At 52.2% G+C, this 17,774-nt stretch overlaps 1 protein-coding gene across 1 annotated transcript; it reads right to left on the bottom strand.

Annotated features, from left to right (window-relative positions):
* Positions 1-2,930: 2,930 nt before the first annotated feature.
* Positions 2,931-8,984, bottom strand: LOC149861191 (heat shock 70 kDa protein 1-like). Its single transcript, XM_090053727.1, has one exon. The coding sequence runs from the start codon at positions 4,845-4,847 to the stop codon at positions 2,931-2,933; it is 1,917 nt and encodes a 638-aa protein (XP_089909853.1). The 5' UTR covers positions 4,848-8,984.
* Between the last annotated feature and the right edge of the window lie 8,790 nt (positions 8,985-17,774).

Genomic DNA, 17,774 nt, shown 5'->3' with positions numbered 1-17,774 from the left:
AAAATCTAATTGACAAGGAGAATAATAAGGGTTCAATGCCAAGCTGTTAGAGAGGGGAGGATTAGACAGGGGGCTTCTTCAGAGGGGTAGATTGAGGCACAAAGGGAACAATCACTTGCCGGCATTTTACCACATAAACTACAATAAGGCTGAACTGAGGATGAATACAGAAAAGGGGGAGAGAGAGGAAAGAGATAGAGGGAGAGAGAAAGAGAGGGAGAGCAAGTGTGGCCAGACGGGGTGGTAGAGAGAGGGATGGATAGACAGAGAGCCGGAGAGAAAAGACAGAGTATTATAGATAGATAGATAGATATCAGAGTGAAAGACAGAATACAAGAAAGTGAGAGCAGAAGCAGGAGAGGGAGTGAAAGGCTGGAGGGAAGAGTCCTTTTTCCCAGTGTGTTCAAGTGGTTTGGGAGCCTGGCTCTGCAGGGACTCAGCTTTACATTTCACCAAAAACCTTGGGATCGTGCAAGTTTGGGGCAGAAATGAAGAACTTTGACATGTCCCGTAAACCACCGCTGTGAAAATGCCCACATCGCTTTGTCTCCGTTGAGCTCCATTGAGGCCCAGTCCGGTCCCCGCGATGCAGTGCGACGCACTGGACCAATCATGGCCTGCATTCTGTGTTTGAAAGGCTGGATTTCCTCAAGATGGCATTTTCCAGTCTCAGATTTGCTGCTGGCTCTACTTGGAAGCCTAAATCCTGTTGACTGGCCTCAGGGCTCCTAAGTGCCTAAGTCACTTGTGCACAGTTGACTGGGTCTTCTCAATCAGCAGGTCCAAACACCCTGGATCTGAAGGCCCGGGATGCCCGGAGTTCTCCCATCGACCTCCTCTGCTCTGAGACATCAGTCACGTGGATCATGGTAGCGCCTTGGAGCCCCATCCTGGACCTGGACACCTGGGTGTAAGGGGCTGTACAACCCCTTCTCCAGGCTCCCAGGCCAGGGCCTCGCCCCCAGACTCCCATCCTTCCCACTTATAAGGCACCACTTCTCTTCCACCCCACCCTGGGCCAGTCTCCCATTGGGGTGCATGCTGATTTACACCCCCAGCCTGGCTCCCTCCCATACCACTCCCTAGGTCCTCTCCCTGGGGGGTTGCATTTGGCCACTGGTTCAGCTGCAAAGGACAGAGCCAAAGGCAAAGCCTCCTTTCCCCCCAGCTTTGAGGATCTCTAATAAGCTTAATTCCCTGTTGACTCAACAGCATGCATGGGTGATCTCAAGGCAGCTCAGTCCTTCTCCCGGGCTTCCTGTCTGGAGGGCTCCCCTCTGCCCGGCTGGGCTGGGGAGGGGGCTGTGAAAGAGCCTATTAACCCTGCCGGACAGGAAATCTCCTGGCCTTTCCGTTTGTGTTGGAGATGAGAAAATCCCTTTTTCTTCTCCCTGCTTGACACCCTTGTCCAGCCCCCGCAGGGCAAGAGGCTACAGAGGAAGGAGGAAGAAGGCACCTGCTGGAGCTGGGGGCTGGGCTTGGAGTCTTGGGTGGAGAGTTGTGGAGGGGTGGGGGGGACGGTGCTGCAGGGGTGAATCAGGGCCTAGGGAGGAGTGTCCAGTGGCCCTGAGTTTGGGGAGATGAGGGTTTGATGCCTATCTCTGCTACAGATTCCCTTTGTGGCCTTGGGTGCATCACTTAGCCCCCCTCTATCTGCCATCTAGCAGGGCTCATGGGTGTGTGGTGGAAAGTTTATGCTAGATGCTGTGTGTGTGTGTGTGTATATATATAGCTATTTATACTTCAAAAAACCTCTAACAGGGCTAACAGCACAGCCTGATTGCACAAGGGGGAGGCAGGGCCCAGTTGCTGGGGACAGGCAGGCACCAAGGATCCCGGGGCTCAAGCTGTGAGAGGAAATTAGGGGCCTGAAGATACTGAGGCTCTGTAGAGCCCCTGCTTCTGTTACTGACTTCCCAACCAGCCTTGACCAAGTTGCTCTGTGGCATTATCATCATCACAGTGCCACGTGGGAGCCTTGTGGCGCCTGGCACTATATGAGCAGACAGCAAAGAGGGGCTGGCAGCCTCTGTTTCCCCACTTGCTGGCCAAGGGCTGTGGTGGATCCCAGTACAAGTGCGCTGTAAGGAGCTCAGCCCTGCCGGGCCGGGCCGTCTTGGCCAGAGCTCTCCAGAGAGATCCATTTTCTGCCCTGTGCCCCCCACCCCATCCAAACCCTCCCTCTTCCCATATCAGTTAGTGGATCACAGGGGTCCAGTGCTGGGCGACTCCACGGTGATGAAGGTTTCTGGCCAAGGGAGGGTGATGGGTTAAGTTGTTGCCTGCCTTTAGCAGAAAGCACTGGCCAGGCTCCAGCCCAGTGGTTGCTGCTTCCCCAGACTCAGCGAGGTGAGCCAGGCTGGAGACAACTGGTGGGTAGCTTATCCTGGGCATCTGGGTTTCACCCTCCCTGCTTGAAGGCAGCCAGCTCTGGGGTGGAACATGGCAGGCATTGACTGAGCAAGGGCAGGTGAACATTAAGCTCACAGGCAGGTCCCATCCAGGCCCATTTCTGGCCCCTGCTCACATGAGAGGCTTCCAAACATGGCTATTCTTCCTCTGGGCTCCCTCCTCCCTGCTCCTCCCCCCCCCACCCCCAAGCCTTCGCTGCCTTTCCACGGACAGTTCATGCCCAAACACACAGGGAAGGAGGGGATTGTCTCCTGAAGAAGGCACAAGACCTGGGGTCTAGCAGCACTTCCAAGGGGAAGAGTTGTTGAGTGGGTAGAGCAGGAGCTGGGAGTCCGCACCCCTGGGGTCTATGTCCCCATCTGCCACCGACTCAGAGCTTCACCTTGGCCAAATCACTCCCCCCATCTCCGGGCTCCAGCTTCCCTTCCCATAGCAGCCGCACTAGAATAGGAGGCCACACAGCTGGGATCCATTTCCCCTTTTAATGGGCTCTGAGGCAGGGGCAGAGCTGGGTCTCCTCAATCCAGGTGTTCCCCGTGCTCCTCCCCAGCAGCCGCCCCCTCCTGCTCCTCTGGCTCTAGCCAGGGCTCCCCTCCCGGGTTCAGTGTGGGGAAGGCTGAATCCCAGGCTGCTTCCAGTTCCCTCCGCCGCTCCTCGTACTCCTCCTTCTGAGCCAGCGGGCTCCCCTCCAGCCACGAGGCCGTCTCCTCGCACAGAGCCAGCACCCTCTTCTTGGCTCGCACGTCCACCCCGTGCCCGCCCTCGGCTGCCCGCTTCAGCTGCAGCGTGCACGACTCCAGGGAGTTCATGGCTTCGACGGCCTCCTGCTGCGCCCGGTCCTGGGCCTTGCATTCCTCCGCCTCCCGCACCATCCTCTGGACCTCCTCGCGGTCCAGCCGGCCCCGGGTGTCGGCGACGGTGAGCTGGCTGGTGTTGCCCGTGTGGGTGTCCCTGGCGGAGACAGTGAGGACGCTGTTGGCATCGATGGAGAAGGTGACCTCCACCACGGGCTTGCCGCGGGGTGCTGGGGGAAGGCCTCTGAGGAAGAAAGTGCCCAGCAAGTGGTTGTTCTTGCTCAGGGGACGCTCCCCTTCATACACCTCAAACACCACCGTGTCCTGGTCATCCTCGGCTGTGGTGAAGTCCATGGTCTCCTTGGTGGGCACTGGGGAGTTGCGCCGGATCATGGTGGCCATCACGCCACCCACCGTGTCGATGCCCAGGGACAGCGGGGTCACGTCCAGAAGCAGCAGGTTCTGCAGGCCCTGGGTGCGGTGGCCTGTCAAGACGGCCGCCTGCACAGCCGCGCCGTAAGCCACCGCCTCGTCGGGGTTGATGCCCTTGCTAGGCTCCCGCCCGCTGAAGAAGCCGCACAGCAGCGCCTGCACTTTGGGGATGCGGGTGGAGCCGCCCACCAGCACCACAGCGTGGATCTGGTCCGTGGTGAGGCGGGCATCTTGCAGCGCCCGCTGCAAGGGCTTCAGGGTGGCTTGGAAGAGGTCGGAGCAGAGGTCCTCAAAGCGGGCCCGGGTGAGGGTGGTGTGGAAGTCCAGCCCCTTGTAGAGGGAGTCGATGGAGAGGGCGGCGGTGGTGCCGGAGGAGAGCGTGCGCTTGGCTCTCTCGCAAGCTGACCGGAGCCTCTGCAAGGCCTTCTTGTCCTGGCTGAGGTCCTCCTGGTGCTTCCTCCTGAATTCCTGCAATAAATACTCCACCAGCCGGCTGTCAAAGTCCTCCCCGCCCAGGTGCGTATCCCCAGCTGTGGCCCTCACCTCGAAGATGCCGTCTTCCACCCGCAGGACGGACACATCGAAGGTGCCACCCCCCAGGTCGAAAACAAGCACATGGCGGGCCTTGCCCCCTGGGCTCCCGGTCTCCAGCCCGTAGGCGATGGCAGCCGCCGTGGGTTCGTTGAGGATCTTGAGGACGTGGAGGCCGGCGATGGTGCCCGCGTCGATGGTGGCGCGGCGCTGGGCATCGTTGAAGTAGGCCGGCACGGTGATGACGGCTTGGGTGACCGGGCGGCCAAGGTAGGCTTCGGCCGTCTGCTTCATCTTGGCCAGCACCATGGCGGAGATCTCCTCCGGGTAGAAGTCCCGCTCCTTCCCTTTGTGGGACACCCGGACCTTCAGCTTCCCCTCCTCGTTCACCACCCGGAAAGGCCAGTGCTTCATGTCTGCCTGCACCCCTAGCTCCTCGAAGCGCCGGCCCAGCAGCCGCTTGGCGTCGAAGACGGTGTTGTGGGGGTTGAGGGCGGCTTGGCTCTTGGCAGGATCCCCCACCAGGCGCTCGGTGGCTGTGAAGGCCACGTAGCTGGGGGTGGTACGGTTGCCTTGGTCATTGGCGATGATCTCCACCTTGCCATGCTGGCAGATGCCGACGCAGGAGTAGGTGGTGCCCAGGTCAATGCCCACGGCGGGTGCCTCGGCCCTTGGCATGGTTGGTGCCGGTGGTGTTGGCAAATGAGAGAGATGTCAAGCTGCTGCCATGAGCTGGGTCCTGGCCCGGCTCCTCTGCCCCTGCCCTCAGGGGCTGGTCCCCACCTCTGGGCCCCTGTAAGGACCCCCCTGCCCTCACCACAGTGCGGGTCACAATGGGGCTGAGACAACACCACTTTACACCGCTGCTGGGCCCATGGATGGTGGCAATGCCTGGCTCAGAAGCCAGTTGCTTTGGGGCCGGGGTATTTCCAGGAAGGGCATTGGGCATGCGACAAATCTGGCTGGATCAGGGCTGCTAGAAGGGGAAGAGATGACCACAGCTCCTGGCTGTTGTGGGGAGGATTTCATCCTGACAAAACCCCCAATCATTTAGGCTGCCTATGCCGATGGGATGTAGAGCAGCTCACTCGCAGGCCTGCTGCCTTCTGCTGGGGAAACTGAGGCACGGGGGAATGCTGGGCTCTCTTCAATGGATTTCACTGCCGGCAGTTTCAAGGGAGGGTGGCGCCTTCCCAACCCTGCCCATTCCCTTTCCCTGTTTCCGCTGCCCCCCGTGCCACAGTATCAGCAATAAAGCCTCAGCTCCGGGAGTCCTGTGATTGTAGGAAAGGCTGGGCCTGCTTTTGAAGGGGAAACGCAGCGAGACGTGGTCCCTGCCAGCTACGAAATGGCGAAGAGCTGGTTTCATCTTGCCCGCAGCCCATTTGGGGTGGCTCTGCCTCCCCGATCCCCACCCAGAGGCTTCCCAGAGCAGAGCTGCAAGCAAGGAGGAGGCTGGGCTGGAGGGAGGGGGTTCCCAAACCTTCCTCTCCCCCAGCAGTGAATGAGGAAACTCCAGTTCCAGCCACTCTCATTAAAACCCTCTTCTTTCTCCTTTGATCTCTCTCAACCTTCACTGGGTCACTGGTGAGTTAAGAGACATATTAACTCTCACATGCCCATGTTTCGGGGCGGAGTGGGGGAAGAACTGGGGTGGGTGGCTGGTGTTAAAAGGAAACTGTTGACGATGGGGGAAAAGAAAAAGCCCCCTTTTTTTCCATGCCCCCCCAGCCAACACAGATGACAGCCCCCCCCACCCCCAACCTCTTTCTCAACATGGATCACATTAAAACCCCGAGACCTGGTCAGGTTGGAGAAGGAAAAAGGATACTACAGCTTTACAGTAGCGTGAACTATAGAGCCACTGTTTCGGCAGTGACCCCGGGGGTCAAAGGTGAAGGGTTTCCCAGGAGTGTCTTTGATGAGAGCCATCTTTGATGAGAAAGGAACCTCTATACAGATGTCCCATAATTACCATGAGAATGTGTAACACATGGTAGCGAAACGCAGCCCCGAAAGGGAGGTTTAATGGAATGTAATTAAAACGGGCCTGCGCTGAGTTCTCTCCCTCGCTCCCCGTTAACCTTTTCGGGGCTGGGTGCATGACAAGCGTCGCAGAGAATAGCGCTCCCTCCCTCCCCCCAGCACCGCCGACGAGGACCGGACAGGTCCCAGGCTCCCCCGCGGCCCCGTGCCGCGTGCTAACGCCTCCCCTCGGAGCTGGGCTGGTCCTGGCCCCACCTCCCGTGACCCCTTCCCTTCTTTCCCGGGGCTTTTGCCTAGGCTGGAGGGGCTCTCGGGAGGCTGTCGGGATAGGGGGTGTTGGCAGGGTAGTGGGGGAAGGAGAAATGGGACCTGTCTCTCCTGCCTCTAGGGGTCGGAGCAGTGCTGGATTCGCACCTGGGGTCTGTGCCATCCATGGTCAGCGGTCCCTTCTCCTCCCATCCGGCCCTTGCTGGGCGTACAAGGCAGCCTGGCAACGCTGCATGGTGGAGGGATCGGAGCTCCCTTCCCACCCCTGGCAGGGGATCCTATAGTGCCTGGTAGCGGGGCTGTGGGTACGTGGAAGAAGTCTTCTCGGCCTCTTCCTTGGGGGATACCCAGGCACTGAATTCATCCCCTTTTCCAACCCCCCTGGCTTTGTGTGGGGATACTGGGCGATTCAGGACCCTCCTTTTCCTTATCCTCAACTTCCTTCCAGCCTCTCTGCCCCTGTCTGACGAAGTCTTGCTCCTCGCCAGGCTAATATATCTGTAATCTGCCTTTGATACACTGGCAAAACACTGTCCTGGCCCTGAGACGGCCCAAAGACAAGGCGAGGGGTTAATCTCCATGAAATCAGCCCTTCAGCCCTGCTATTATCCCTGTGTCAAGATGTCAGGGGCAGAGAGATGCTAACTTAGCTGGCAGGTGCATTCCTCCCGCTTATTGTGTCTCTGCCATGGACTCTGGGCTTGGCTGCAATGCAGAGGGGAAGGCAGGGCACAGCACTTTCTCCCTGCCCTGCCTTCTCACCCAGGAAACCACGGATTAGCACCCTTCCCAGAGCAGGATTTAGGGCAGACAGGTCATGCTGGAGGGGGAATTTAGGTTGCTGAGGCAGCTGCATGCTTGGCTTCATTTATTTATTTCATTACAGCAGATCCAGGGTCCTGGAACAGGGGCGGTCACAAACAGCAGATCAAGTAATTTGATCAAGGTACCGCTGGGCATCTGCATCTCAGTCCAGAGCTTCAGAAAGATTGCAGGCCCCAGAAGCTACTTTCTGGAGCCTTTCTCCTCAAAGAGGCTGAAGGAGTAACCACTTAATGGCCCCATGTCCTCTCCAGCCCCATACTTCTCACCTGGGAGGTGCCTGGTGCCGAGATCCTGCTAAGGGGTAGGGCTCTGGCACAGCTGAGTAGGTCTAACAAGGAGCTGGAGAGGAGTCTCAGGGCTGTTTCTATGTTTTTAATGCCTTCAAAGAAGACCTTGGCCCTGCGCCTTCAATAACCATGAGGAATGTGGATCGAGGTGGCAGTGCGGGGTGGGTACCTGCTCTCCCCACCTGTCATCTGGTGGGGAGAGCAGGAAACTGGGGAGCCAGGACTCCTGGCTTTTCTTTTTTTCAGGGCTGGGAGAGAAGGGCAGGCTCAGGGTTGGAGTTGGGGACTAGAAGTTGGGACACCTGGGTCCGGGAAGGAGTGAGGTCTTGGTGAGCTGTGACACTGGGGCACTTTTGGAGTCTGCTTCTGGCTCTGAGAAAGGGGTGGGGGCTGGTAGAGGGGACTTCTGGGTGCTGCAGGTGGAAGGCCAGGAGGGCTGGATCCCAATCCCAGCTCAGAAGCTGTGGGGCTGAGGAAAAATCCTTTCCCTTGGCCTCTCTGGGCCTCATTTTCCCCATCAATAAAATAGGGATAAACCTCCCTGCTCCCCCAGACATTTGTAAGCGTGAGCATCGGGGAAGTCTCCATCAGAGCGAATCACATGCTCCACTGTAACTCTTGTTGCACAGCTGAGATCAGGGCTCCGCAGTCCTGCTCCCAGGAACTGATGTCCCCTCCTCCAAGGTACATTGGTGCCTAAGTCCCATATCCATGAGGTCTTCCTTCTGGCACCAGGTGCTGCTTTTGAGAGCTGTGTTCAAGATGCTGCAGCTCAGCTAGAGACAAGAGAAAGGAGAGTGGTGGGCAATATGCTCAAAGAGAAACTCAAGCTAAGATCCCTTTTACCCTTAACTCTGCCCTCTTTTGGTCTCTCAATACTAGTGGTTTGCAGACTTTTTGGACTCAAGGCACCTTTCGATAGCCTCGAGGACCCCTCGGAAAATGCCAGCTCTCTTGTTTTCGCTCTTTTTTTTTTGACTACAGAAAAATAATAATGCAATTCTTGCATTGTAAAAAAGTCAGAAAGATCACGACAAGGCAGAACGCTTTTAACTCTGGTTTCTCTTGTCTATCCTGTCTCTCCCTTGTTCCCCAGGAGGTTTATGCTGTTCCCTTCAATGTTGCTAATCCCCAGAGCTGGCGGAGAAACGGATCTTTTCTTCTGGCAAATGCTGAGTTCATTTTGTTTTTCCATCTCCAATTTCTTGCCAAATTGGGAAGAAAAAAGGCAAAATTTTGATTTTTTTTTCACACAGCCCAATACAGAGGAGGGGGAAAAAATCCCAAGTTTGGGTCACTGGAAACCTGTTATTTTAACACATTCAAATGCTTTAGTTTTGCTTTTTATCCTGTTTTAATTTTGAAACAGATCAGGACGAGGCTCACCCCTTGGGAAACAAATTTAAAAACAAAAACCTGCTTTAGCATGTTAATAATGTTTCACCCTAACCCTAACCTTAACCCATTTATTTCTCCCCCCAAAAATAAATTTCATCCAAACGTTGAAGCTATTTCACCGGACTATTCCATCCTTGGAGGTTTTTGAGCCCTGGCTGGGATGATTTAGTTGGGGCTGGTCCTGCTTTGACCAGGGGTTTGGACTAGATGTGACCTCCCAAGGTCCCTTCCAACACTCATTTTTTATGATCCTATGATTAAAAAAGATGTCGTCAAAGAAGAGTTTTGCGCTGCAAAATACATCAACAAGTTTCCCCCTGATATTAACACCCACAGGTGAAATTCCACAGATGCTCAAGGATTTGGAGGAAAGAGATTGGAAATATCAGTGCAACAGGTACGGTGTGGGCATATGATCTAGGGAGGCAATATCCAGACAGTCCAGCATGTAATGATGACCCAGGCTAACAGGGAATGTAATTCTCCCACCACCGATATCCCCTTCCCCCTCAAAAGATTCCCCACAGAATAATGTCACCCTGAAATGAATCACTCTAAAAGGGGGGGAATGGATGGAATTAAAAAAAAAAATCCAAACTGCAGAGATTTTACCCCGCAAAGGAGAGATGGGCTAAAGAAACTGAAATCCGCTATGATCTTCATTGCGGCTATTGATTCTATGATGTGGAAGATGCCCAGAAGCCGTGGGCAGCCTTATAAAACCCTCAGGCCTTGTCAGACAAGGTTCTCTGGGTAAATCTAATATTGTTTATTAGACCCGCTCAAATAGTTGGAAAAAAAATATTCTTTGCAAGCTTTCAAGCCTTGTCAACACATAAAGGTGATGTTGCTTTAACCATCCAGTGTAATTACAGTGGTACCTTCCACTGTTTGGAGACTCGGTTTTCCCAATGCCTTACACTGGTATAGCCATAACAGGGTGGGAAAGGGATACACTGATCTGGTACAGTGCATAGAGCTGCACCCAGACCAGGGATTATCCTGGTATTATTATAAGGCGGGGACAAAAATCACACCCCTAATTCACATGGTTATAGGGTTAAAAACCTTTGCACTGATCTAATCTAAGGTTACACAGATTGGCTCGGACTGATGCTGGATGGAGATACACAGGGACGGACGGATGATCTATATGAGGAGAGATACGCAGTCTTATAGGACACCCTTTGAAGATAAAGATCCTCATACTACAGCCCGACAGCTTGCAAAGAGGCTTGCAAAGAAGAATTTTTCCAACTATTTGAGTTGGTCTAATAAAAGATATTAGATTTACCCAGAGAACCTTGTCTGCCTATGTTAGACCAACACGGCTACAAGCTATACCCTCATGCCACAGCAAACATTTCGAAACTCATGCGCATAACTTAACACCCCATGGTGCATCTTGAAGTGTCTAGACAAGGATCCTTGTTTTTAGAAGTGAAATCACAGCGGAAGCGATGGATGTTGCCTACAATAAGCACCCGGCAATGTCCAGCTCCGCTCATTTGACAAGTGTTGGCCTGCATTTTTCCTGGGTTTATCCATGCCGATAACAGTGCTCTTGAGAACAGTCCTATATAACAAACAAACATGGGGCCTGATTCTCGTTCCCGTTACAGCCCATTGCTTGAGCCCTTGTGTGAGCCTCTGTGCTACCCCGATAGACGTCCCACATCCCTGCAAAATTCAATTCTCCCCATTGCACAGAGGAGACGGAAGAGATGATGTAACTCAGAGTCATTCAGGACAGGGACTTGACCCAGCCTTCCTGCAGGCCTACGGCACTGCGGGTCCTCAAGGGGGGTGCAAATCACAGCAGGTGGCTGCAGCGCCACTGAGACTCGCACCTCACACCTATTTATTCAGGACCCACGATCGCCCCCCTCAACAAGACGCCTTGCCCTTTGCGCTGAATCCTGGGTCGGGCATCTCATCCATTGAAATCTGAGCAGGCATGAGGAAGGGGAGAAGAACATTTGCTTTTAAAAAGCCCCCCCAAAACAGGCGATTTCCTTGTTAACGAAGTTCCCGGTTTGGAGGTGCTCACACACACACATGCACACACATGCGGCGTGCCTCCTGGCCCCTTTCCATTGTCAGAGAAAGGTCAGCCCCTGCCTAGTTAGTTATCATTAGCTAAGGCCAATTAAATTGCAGCAATTGCACATAAATCACTCAGGACAGACACAGCACTTTACTCCCCCCACCCCACCCCACCCCCGGTCTAAAAGGTTGACGAATCCCTCCTTCATCTCCCTCCCCCTCCGGATGAAAATGCACCCAGGCCTGGTGCCCGCTCAGCCCCCTCTTTCAATTGCTGTAGGGCCTTGTCTGCTTCTCCAAATATTAAAGGACGTCATAAATCACCAGGCTGTGACCATCCATCAGCCTGTCAGGCTGAAGATCAGGGTCACGGGTAAGAAAGATCAGAGGTCGTGCGGGAATAGAGCGGGTCAGGAGTGGAACAGCCGCGCATTTGCTTAGAACAACTTATTTTATGTCGCTCCGCCGGCCAGGCGGGGGGCAGGGGAGGAGGGGCTGAAGGATGCTTTTAGCCGGCGTGGAGGCTGCCGCATGAAAGGCTCTGCCCCTGACGTCCGAGATGTTTGACAGGGACGTGGGGACTGAGCTGTACTGAGGTTGCTGGGGCTCAAGCGCACTCCACAGCCCGCTCCTCGTCCACCGGCCTCCGCATATCACCACGGGCATCTGGGACTGGGCTAGCGCGGCTTGCCAGCCCCGTACCCTGGCAAAGTAGGGCCAGATCCTCTAGTGGTGCACGTGAGCCATGTGCTGCTGAAGTCAAGGCACTAAGTACCAGCTGTCTCCCAGCACCGAGCTCCTGGTGCTCCAGCCTTGAAAGCTGGCTGTGATGGTGATCATGATGCTGGGAGATGAGCTCTGGGGGTTGTTAGACCAGAAGGCAGAGAGGGGGATTTTTCTTCTCCGTGGGAAGACAGAGTTCAGCTGACAGTGCAAGGGAAGCCTGGAAAGTGGGATCATTTGCAATAACCAGGAGAGAAAAACTGGGGCCTGGGGAAGTAGAAGCATCACGGTGGCCTGGCCAGCGTCGTGGGACCCACCAGGCTCAGGCCGTGGCTCAGTGATAAGATCCGAGGATTTGGCAGAAAGCGGATCCCATCCCATGCTCCCCAGTGCCTTGTTCTGAGACTGACCTGCCCCACGAGGTCCTAGGACATGTAAACCCAGATGGCTGAGGGCAGCTCATGATTGCGGTGGATCCCATGGCGCTGCCACCTTTTTCTTCTGCAGCACTCATTTTTTTTAGAGACAACTCGTGGCTGGTGCGATGTCCCGAGGCCCTCCTGGCCCCGGCCCCCGGGGCTGCACACGCACAGCGCCAAGGTGGTGCCTAAATCCAGGGCAAGAGACGATGCCCGGGGCACGGGACAGGGAGGAGCAGCCATCACGGCATGCGTGGCCCTCCCTTGGGGGACCCGGCTGAGGAGGCCAGGATGAGCCCCGGTCCGATCAGGAGGGACAGAGATGTCTCCAAGCCCGCGCCGATCGCCCACTTCGGGCGTTTGTACACGTTATGCGCCTGGACAGCTTTCGGGCAAAGGCACGGTGCGAAGGCCAGAGATTAGCATAACCCGCTGCCCCCCCAGTGGAACAAGGATCCCACCGCTCCGGTTCCCTGGGGTCCCCAGTCCTCCAGCCCAAGCACAAAGGGCCGCGCAGGCGGCTGGCAAACTTTTTTCTTTATTTCCCCTCCTTTTTCTCCTTCTTTCTTTTCTGCTCTTTTCTTTCACCCTTTTTTTTTTTTTTTATTTAAATCTAATTGAAACGGGGTGGTGGCAGCGAAGGGAGGGGTATGGGGGGGGGAGTTTGAAAGATAAAAGCTGCCAGGGCTAATTACACCTCATTATTCCCAAAGATCTCTCACGCCTCACTTCTCCTCAAACGCCAGCAAAACTGCGGGGGAGGGGACGAGGCTATTAAGGGAAGGGCCTGGTGGAAAACAAAGTTAGTTAATTCACACGGCGCGGAGAAAAAAGCCTGGTGTGTGGGGAGCTTTTTTTTTTCCCCTTCCCCTCTTCCCCTTGACCAGGGAGGGTTTTTTTAACTCGGGCTCCGCGAGTTCCCGGCCGGAGCAAGCGGCCCCGGGAAGGCTTTCCCGCCTGCCCCGGGCAGAGGGGACCTTGACCTTGCGGTCTCGGTGCCAACGTGGCCTAACGGGGGCTTCGGGGCGGTCAGCCTGGTGCTGCACGCCACAAAGCGCCCATCCTAAGCAACGGGCATGTGGTTCAGGGGGCAGAGCAGGGTCCCAAACCAGATCGGAGACCCCCTGTGTGCCAGCTCCTCTCCCCCATGGGTGGTGCAGAGCTGTGTGCAGGGGTCCCTGGGTGCAACGCCAGGGAGAGCCCGGCCCCGGCTTGCCCCCCTCGGCTGGACGTCACAGGGCGCTCGTCTTGCTGAGGCCAGAGGCGCTTAGCTGGCGTGCTCCATTAATGGCAAAGGTGTTGGGGTCTCCTGGATCCCGGGGGTTTTCCCCCACTGGCCTGTGAGGTGATCCCAAGCTCCGGTTCGTGCCTCAGGTTCCCCAAGGGGCTGCCCTCTCTAGTGAAACGCTGCAGGACGCAGCCAGGAGACCTCGCCGTCCTCCAGGCGAGTGGTCCCTGAGCCTCTCCCTCCATCACGGCGCGGTGCCCTCGGGTCCGATCCTGCACCTCTGCTAGAGGCGCTGAGGGAAGGGTCCCTGTGCTGGGTGAAGACTGGAGTGCCGCGGAGGGGACTGGGAACATGGCCTTTTCGATCCCACGTGAGGCTCAGTCAGGTGCATGGCCAACTGGGAAACACTCATGGCGGCCCAGAGAGGGGACTGCGTAGACCTGGGTCCTATTCTCAGCTCGTTAAGTTGCAACAGGCAGGAAATCCCAGCCCATCTCTGCGCCTCGGTTTCCCCACTTAAAAGCAGGGGAAGAAACGCACCCATATGGCAAAGGGTCATTGCTGTCTGCTTTGAGAGCCTCAAGGACGGGCGGTGGGAAGAGGCAAAGGTTTGGCGCTTGATCCGAAATCATTTCAACAGAGCTGGTCAGAGAAACATATATCCATACAAAGCTCATGCCACTGGCACACTACATTGCTTTTATAGCAAGGAGTATTTTTCACAGGGAAATCTGCAAAAAAAGCCAGGATTTGTCATACTCCTTCCCCAAACAGGAGCATTTCTTGAGCCAGGACTGGGATGGGTAAGACCCCAAACAGTAGCCAGGGGATGCTTTATGAACACTGTATATTACCCATGGAGATTTCTCATAGCGAGTGGGGCGGGGAAAAAGGCACTAAGTACAAATCAAACTTTTTAAGGAACAAAGATTTTGCTTTCCTGCAAAATATCCCTGGCTGTGATTTTTTTTTGGGGGGGGGGGTGAGCAGCGTGAATATCCAAGTACAGCAAGAAGGTTGATTATTTCTGAGTCAAATGTTTTGCAAAGGTTTCCACGCAATTTCAACATTTCTTTAAAGCTGTCATGTCGGGGTGGGCTTTTTCTTTTTCTTTTTTTTTTTAAATCGTTGAGAAAAAAAAATTGCAAAGAAGAGACAGCTGCCTGTAGATTTCAATTATGATGTGTTTGGTTTTGATGTTCTGACAATTAACATGTTTCTCTGGAGCAGTTTGATACGGAAAGAAACCTCACCTGTTCTAATCCACCTACCAGCTCATCATAACCACACTAAAAAGACGCTAGGAAAGTTTGAACACTTTGACAGAGTTCAGAGATCCATCACACGCTCTGAAATAAAGCATTTGCGGGGCATTTTTACTGTTTGGTCCCTGGCTTGTTACTCTCCAAGGAATGGAAAGTCCTATCCAGCTGGGATAAAATGTCTTGCAATTTATGTATTTTTTAAAGTGAAAAATGAGAGTCTGCTTTCTGTTTGGATAGTATCGCACATCTTTAGAAACTTAATACATTGACTATATTAAAAGACAACTAACTCAAAGGATAAGGCAACTTCTGAACTCTGCAAAAAGCAAACAAGCCTAGAAATGCCATTATGATTTTGCAGTACATTTAGACATGAATATGAGCAGTTTTATACTCCAGACAAAGAAAAATGACCTGCCATAGTCCGTGGCTTCTGAAGATCCACCGTGTTGTTGCTATTGCAAGGGGTTTTCTTATGCACATGGGAAAATAGAGGTTATCATTCATGCTGTGTCCATGAGGAAATGCGGGATCTTTAAGGCAGTTTTGGTCCCCAGTGATCTTGTGTGGTTTTGCTTTTGGAAAATGTTCTATCTTTGCTGTTCTTTGACAGCTCAGCTGTGAAGCGGTTTACAACCACGCAACATGCGTGTGCAAAATGCTGTGGCCTGCACACTCCTTTTTCCATTTTTTTTGCAAATAACTGAATCTTGTTTTAGCACCTGGCAAATTGGAATCATTTAAAAATGTATACTCCAATTCTGTGATGTAGAGGAAAAGGTACATATTTTGTCTACAAAATCCACCTCAGACTCCCCCAATTTGCTCACTGCTGCTAAATTACCTCTTATATTTTATGCATTTAAAAAAAAAAGAGAGAAAAATTCTCTTGGAAGGAAATATATCAAATGGTTTTGTATCGCCCAATACTTATTTAAATCCAATAACAATTGATACATTGACTGCAACAGGACTTAGATTGAAGCCCCACTAACAGTTTTGGATGAGGCATATATAAACATGAAATCGTTTCCAGAGACTAGGCACCAGTCAGTTAAATACTGAAGTTAAAAACATGGATCAGTCTTTCTTTATGGATTATTCTACTGGGCCACGGGGAAGAAACTAACACTTTTGGAAGGACCCCGTGAAAATTAAGGAAACAAAATTAAACCAGAAACGCAGAGGAGCACCATCTGCCGTATAGTCACACCTTGCTTTGGAAGATGACCGCAGATCTTCTTGCTAAAAACTGAGCTGCTCCATGGAAAACTACTTTGTTTGGCACCTTTACATGCTGACATGTGTACACAGATTTTCTGACCTTTCTCCCACCCAACTATGCACCTATGAATCTATCTATAGATCGCCAAACAGACTGATAGATTAGAGATATAATTTAATTATTGGTTGCCTGGGTACCATGGCGTCAATACACTAGGAATACCTAGGCAGATAGATTTAATTTGCCTTAACATTTAGTTATTTAATATAAACTACTACAGACAGGGTTACTTAAACACTTCTTTAGGTGATGCTACAGAAAGTGAGATCATATAGTCTGTTCTAAGGAAGATATAGGCACCCATAACAAAGGGCTAAAATACCTGCATTCAGCAAAGTTTCATTTTAAAATACCTCCGGGAAGAAAATTCTCCTGATCAACCTTATTTATTCATTGTCCAAAGCCATAGGATAAAATTGTACCAGCTTTACAGGCACAGCCAAAAAACCTGCCAAACCCTTACAAAAGTTTTTCTTCCCTTTGTAAGTATATTGATTTGCATTTTGCACAGCTGGATCCATCCTTATATATTTGTGTCCTTATCCATTCCCATATCTTGATATATTATGCCGAGAAATGTTGACATAATTGTTGCTTATATATAAAGCTGAAGGAATTCCAGTTTGAAACTAAATAGCATCACAAAAGCTCGTTCTTTGGTTCTGGTTTAAAAGGATTCAAAAGTCCCTGCAGCTTTCTATAAATCAGGAGGCTGCTAAATGAATGTTTGTGTGTACTATTTGTACTCGTGAAAAATAACATTAACGAGACCCATAAGAAGAACTGATGGAAGAAAATCTAACTGCAGACTGGTTAAAGTATATACCTGTAAAAAAGAATGATAAAAAAAAGGCTGCCTTCTAAGGTGGGAGAGACAGCTTTCATCAAAGTTTAAAAAGGATGTGCAGCTCCTCTGATGACTTAGTAAAAAAGGAAATTATTGCTAAGGGTCAGAGGCATTAAACGACCATACTTCTCCCGGAATATTTTTTACGCTGCTGCTCTTAAAGTAACCCCTGAGACAGCTGTACTACGAAACTGGAGACTAAACATTTTTTTTTCTTTAATTAATTTATTTTCTTATTTTGCTTATCTGACAGCACTCTAGGTGGATCCCTTTTTAACTTTTCCCGTGGGTAATCCAGACATTATTAGGATTTTTTTACATGCCAACATGGCTACCGAAAAAATAACAATAGGAAAATGTAATCATAACATCTCTTGACACAGACCAAGGGGTCGTGTCAGAGGGACACACAATTAGTTTGAATTCATTTCTTTTTTCTTTTTGGGGGAATTGCCTAGGTCTGAAGTTCATGGTGTGTGTGGAGGGGAATTGAGATGTGTGGCTGTGGAACAAACAGAGCAAGTCAAATTTTGGAGGAAGGGGGTTATTTGTATAGTCAGCAACACAGTTTTCCTTTTAAGCAATCTTTTCTTTGCTAAGAAAATAAGGACCCATTTTAAACATCTGATCTTTAATATCTGAATTTCCCCTTTCCCTACCAAGAAAACCCTGCTTTTTTCCCCCCTCCCCCTTAGATAGTCCGAGGGATTGGCTACCTTCTTTCTAAAATTGTTGGCATAAAATTATTTTAACGTGATCTTGCAAAATTGTTAACCTTTCCCCCTTTGTAGCCTGCACACAGATCTTCAAGCCTGGCAAGCAGTGAGCAGAAGAAAAAAGAAAACGCTGGAAAGCAAACGAGAAAGGAAAGATTACCGTCAATATTACGTGGGGCTCGGCTTCATTAATTTGGGTTTTTAAAAGGCTTTGAGGGGTCTTAAGCAAATCTCATCTGGGTCATTATTCGTACACCTTTACAAGCCCCCTGCCACGTAGGGGAAATTCTTTTTATCCCCAGCGATCCTTTCC

The sequence above is a fragment of the Crocodylus siamensis genome, chromosome 6 (assembly GCF_052110815.1).
Source record: "Crocodylus siamensis isolate JL-2025a chromosome 6, ASM5211081v1, whole genome shotgun sequence".
Taxonomy (NCBI): domain Eukaryota; kingdom Metazoa; phylum Chordata; order Crocodylia; family Crocodylidae; genus Crocodylus; species Crocodylus siamensis.
This window is presented reverse-complemented; position numbering and strand designations above follow the sequence as displayed.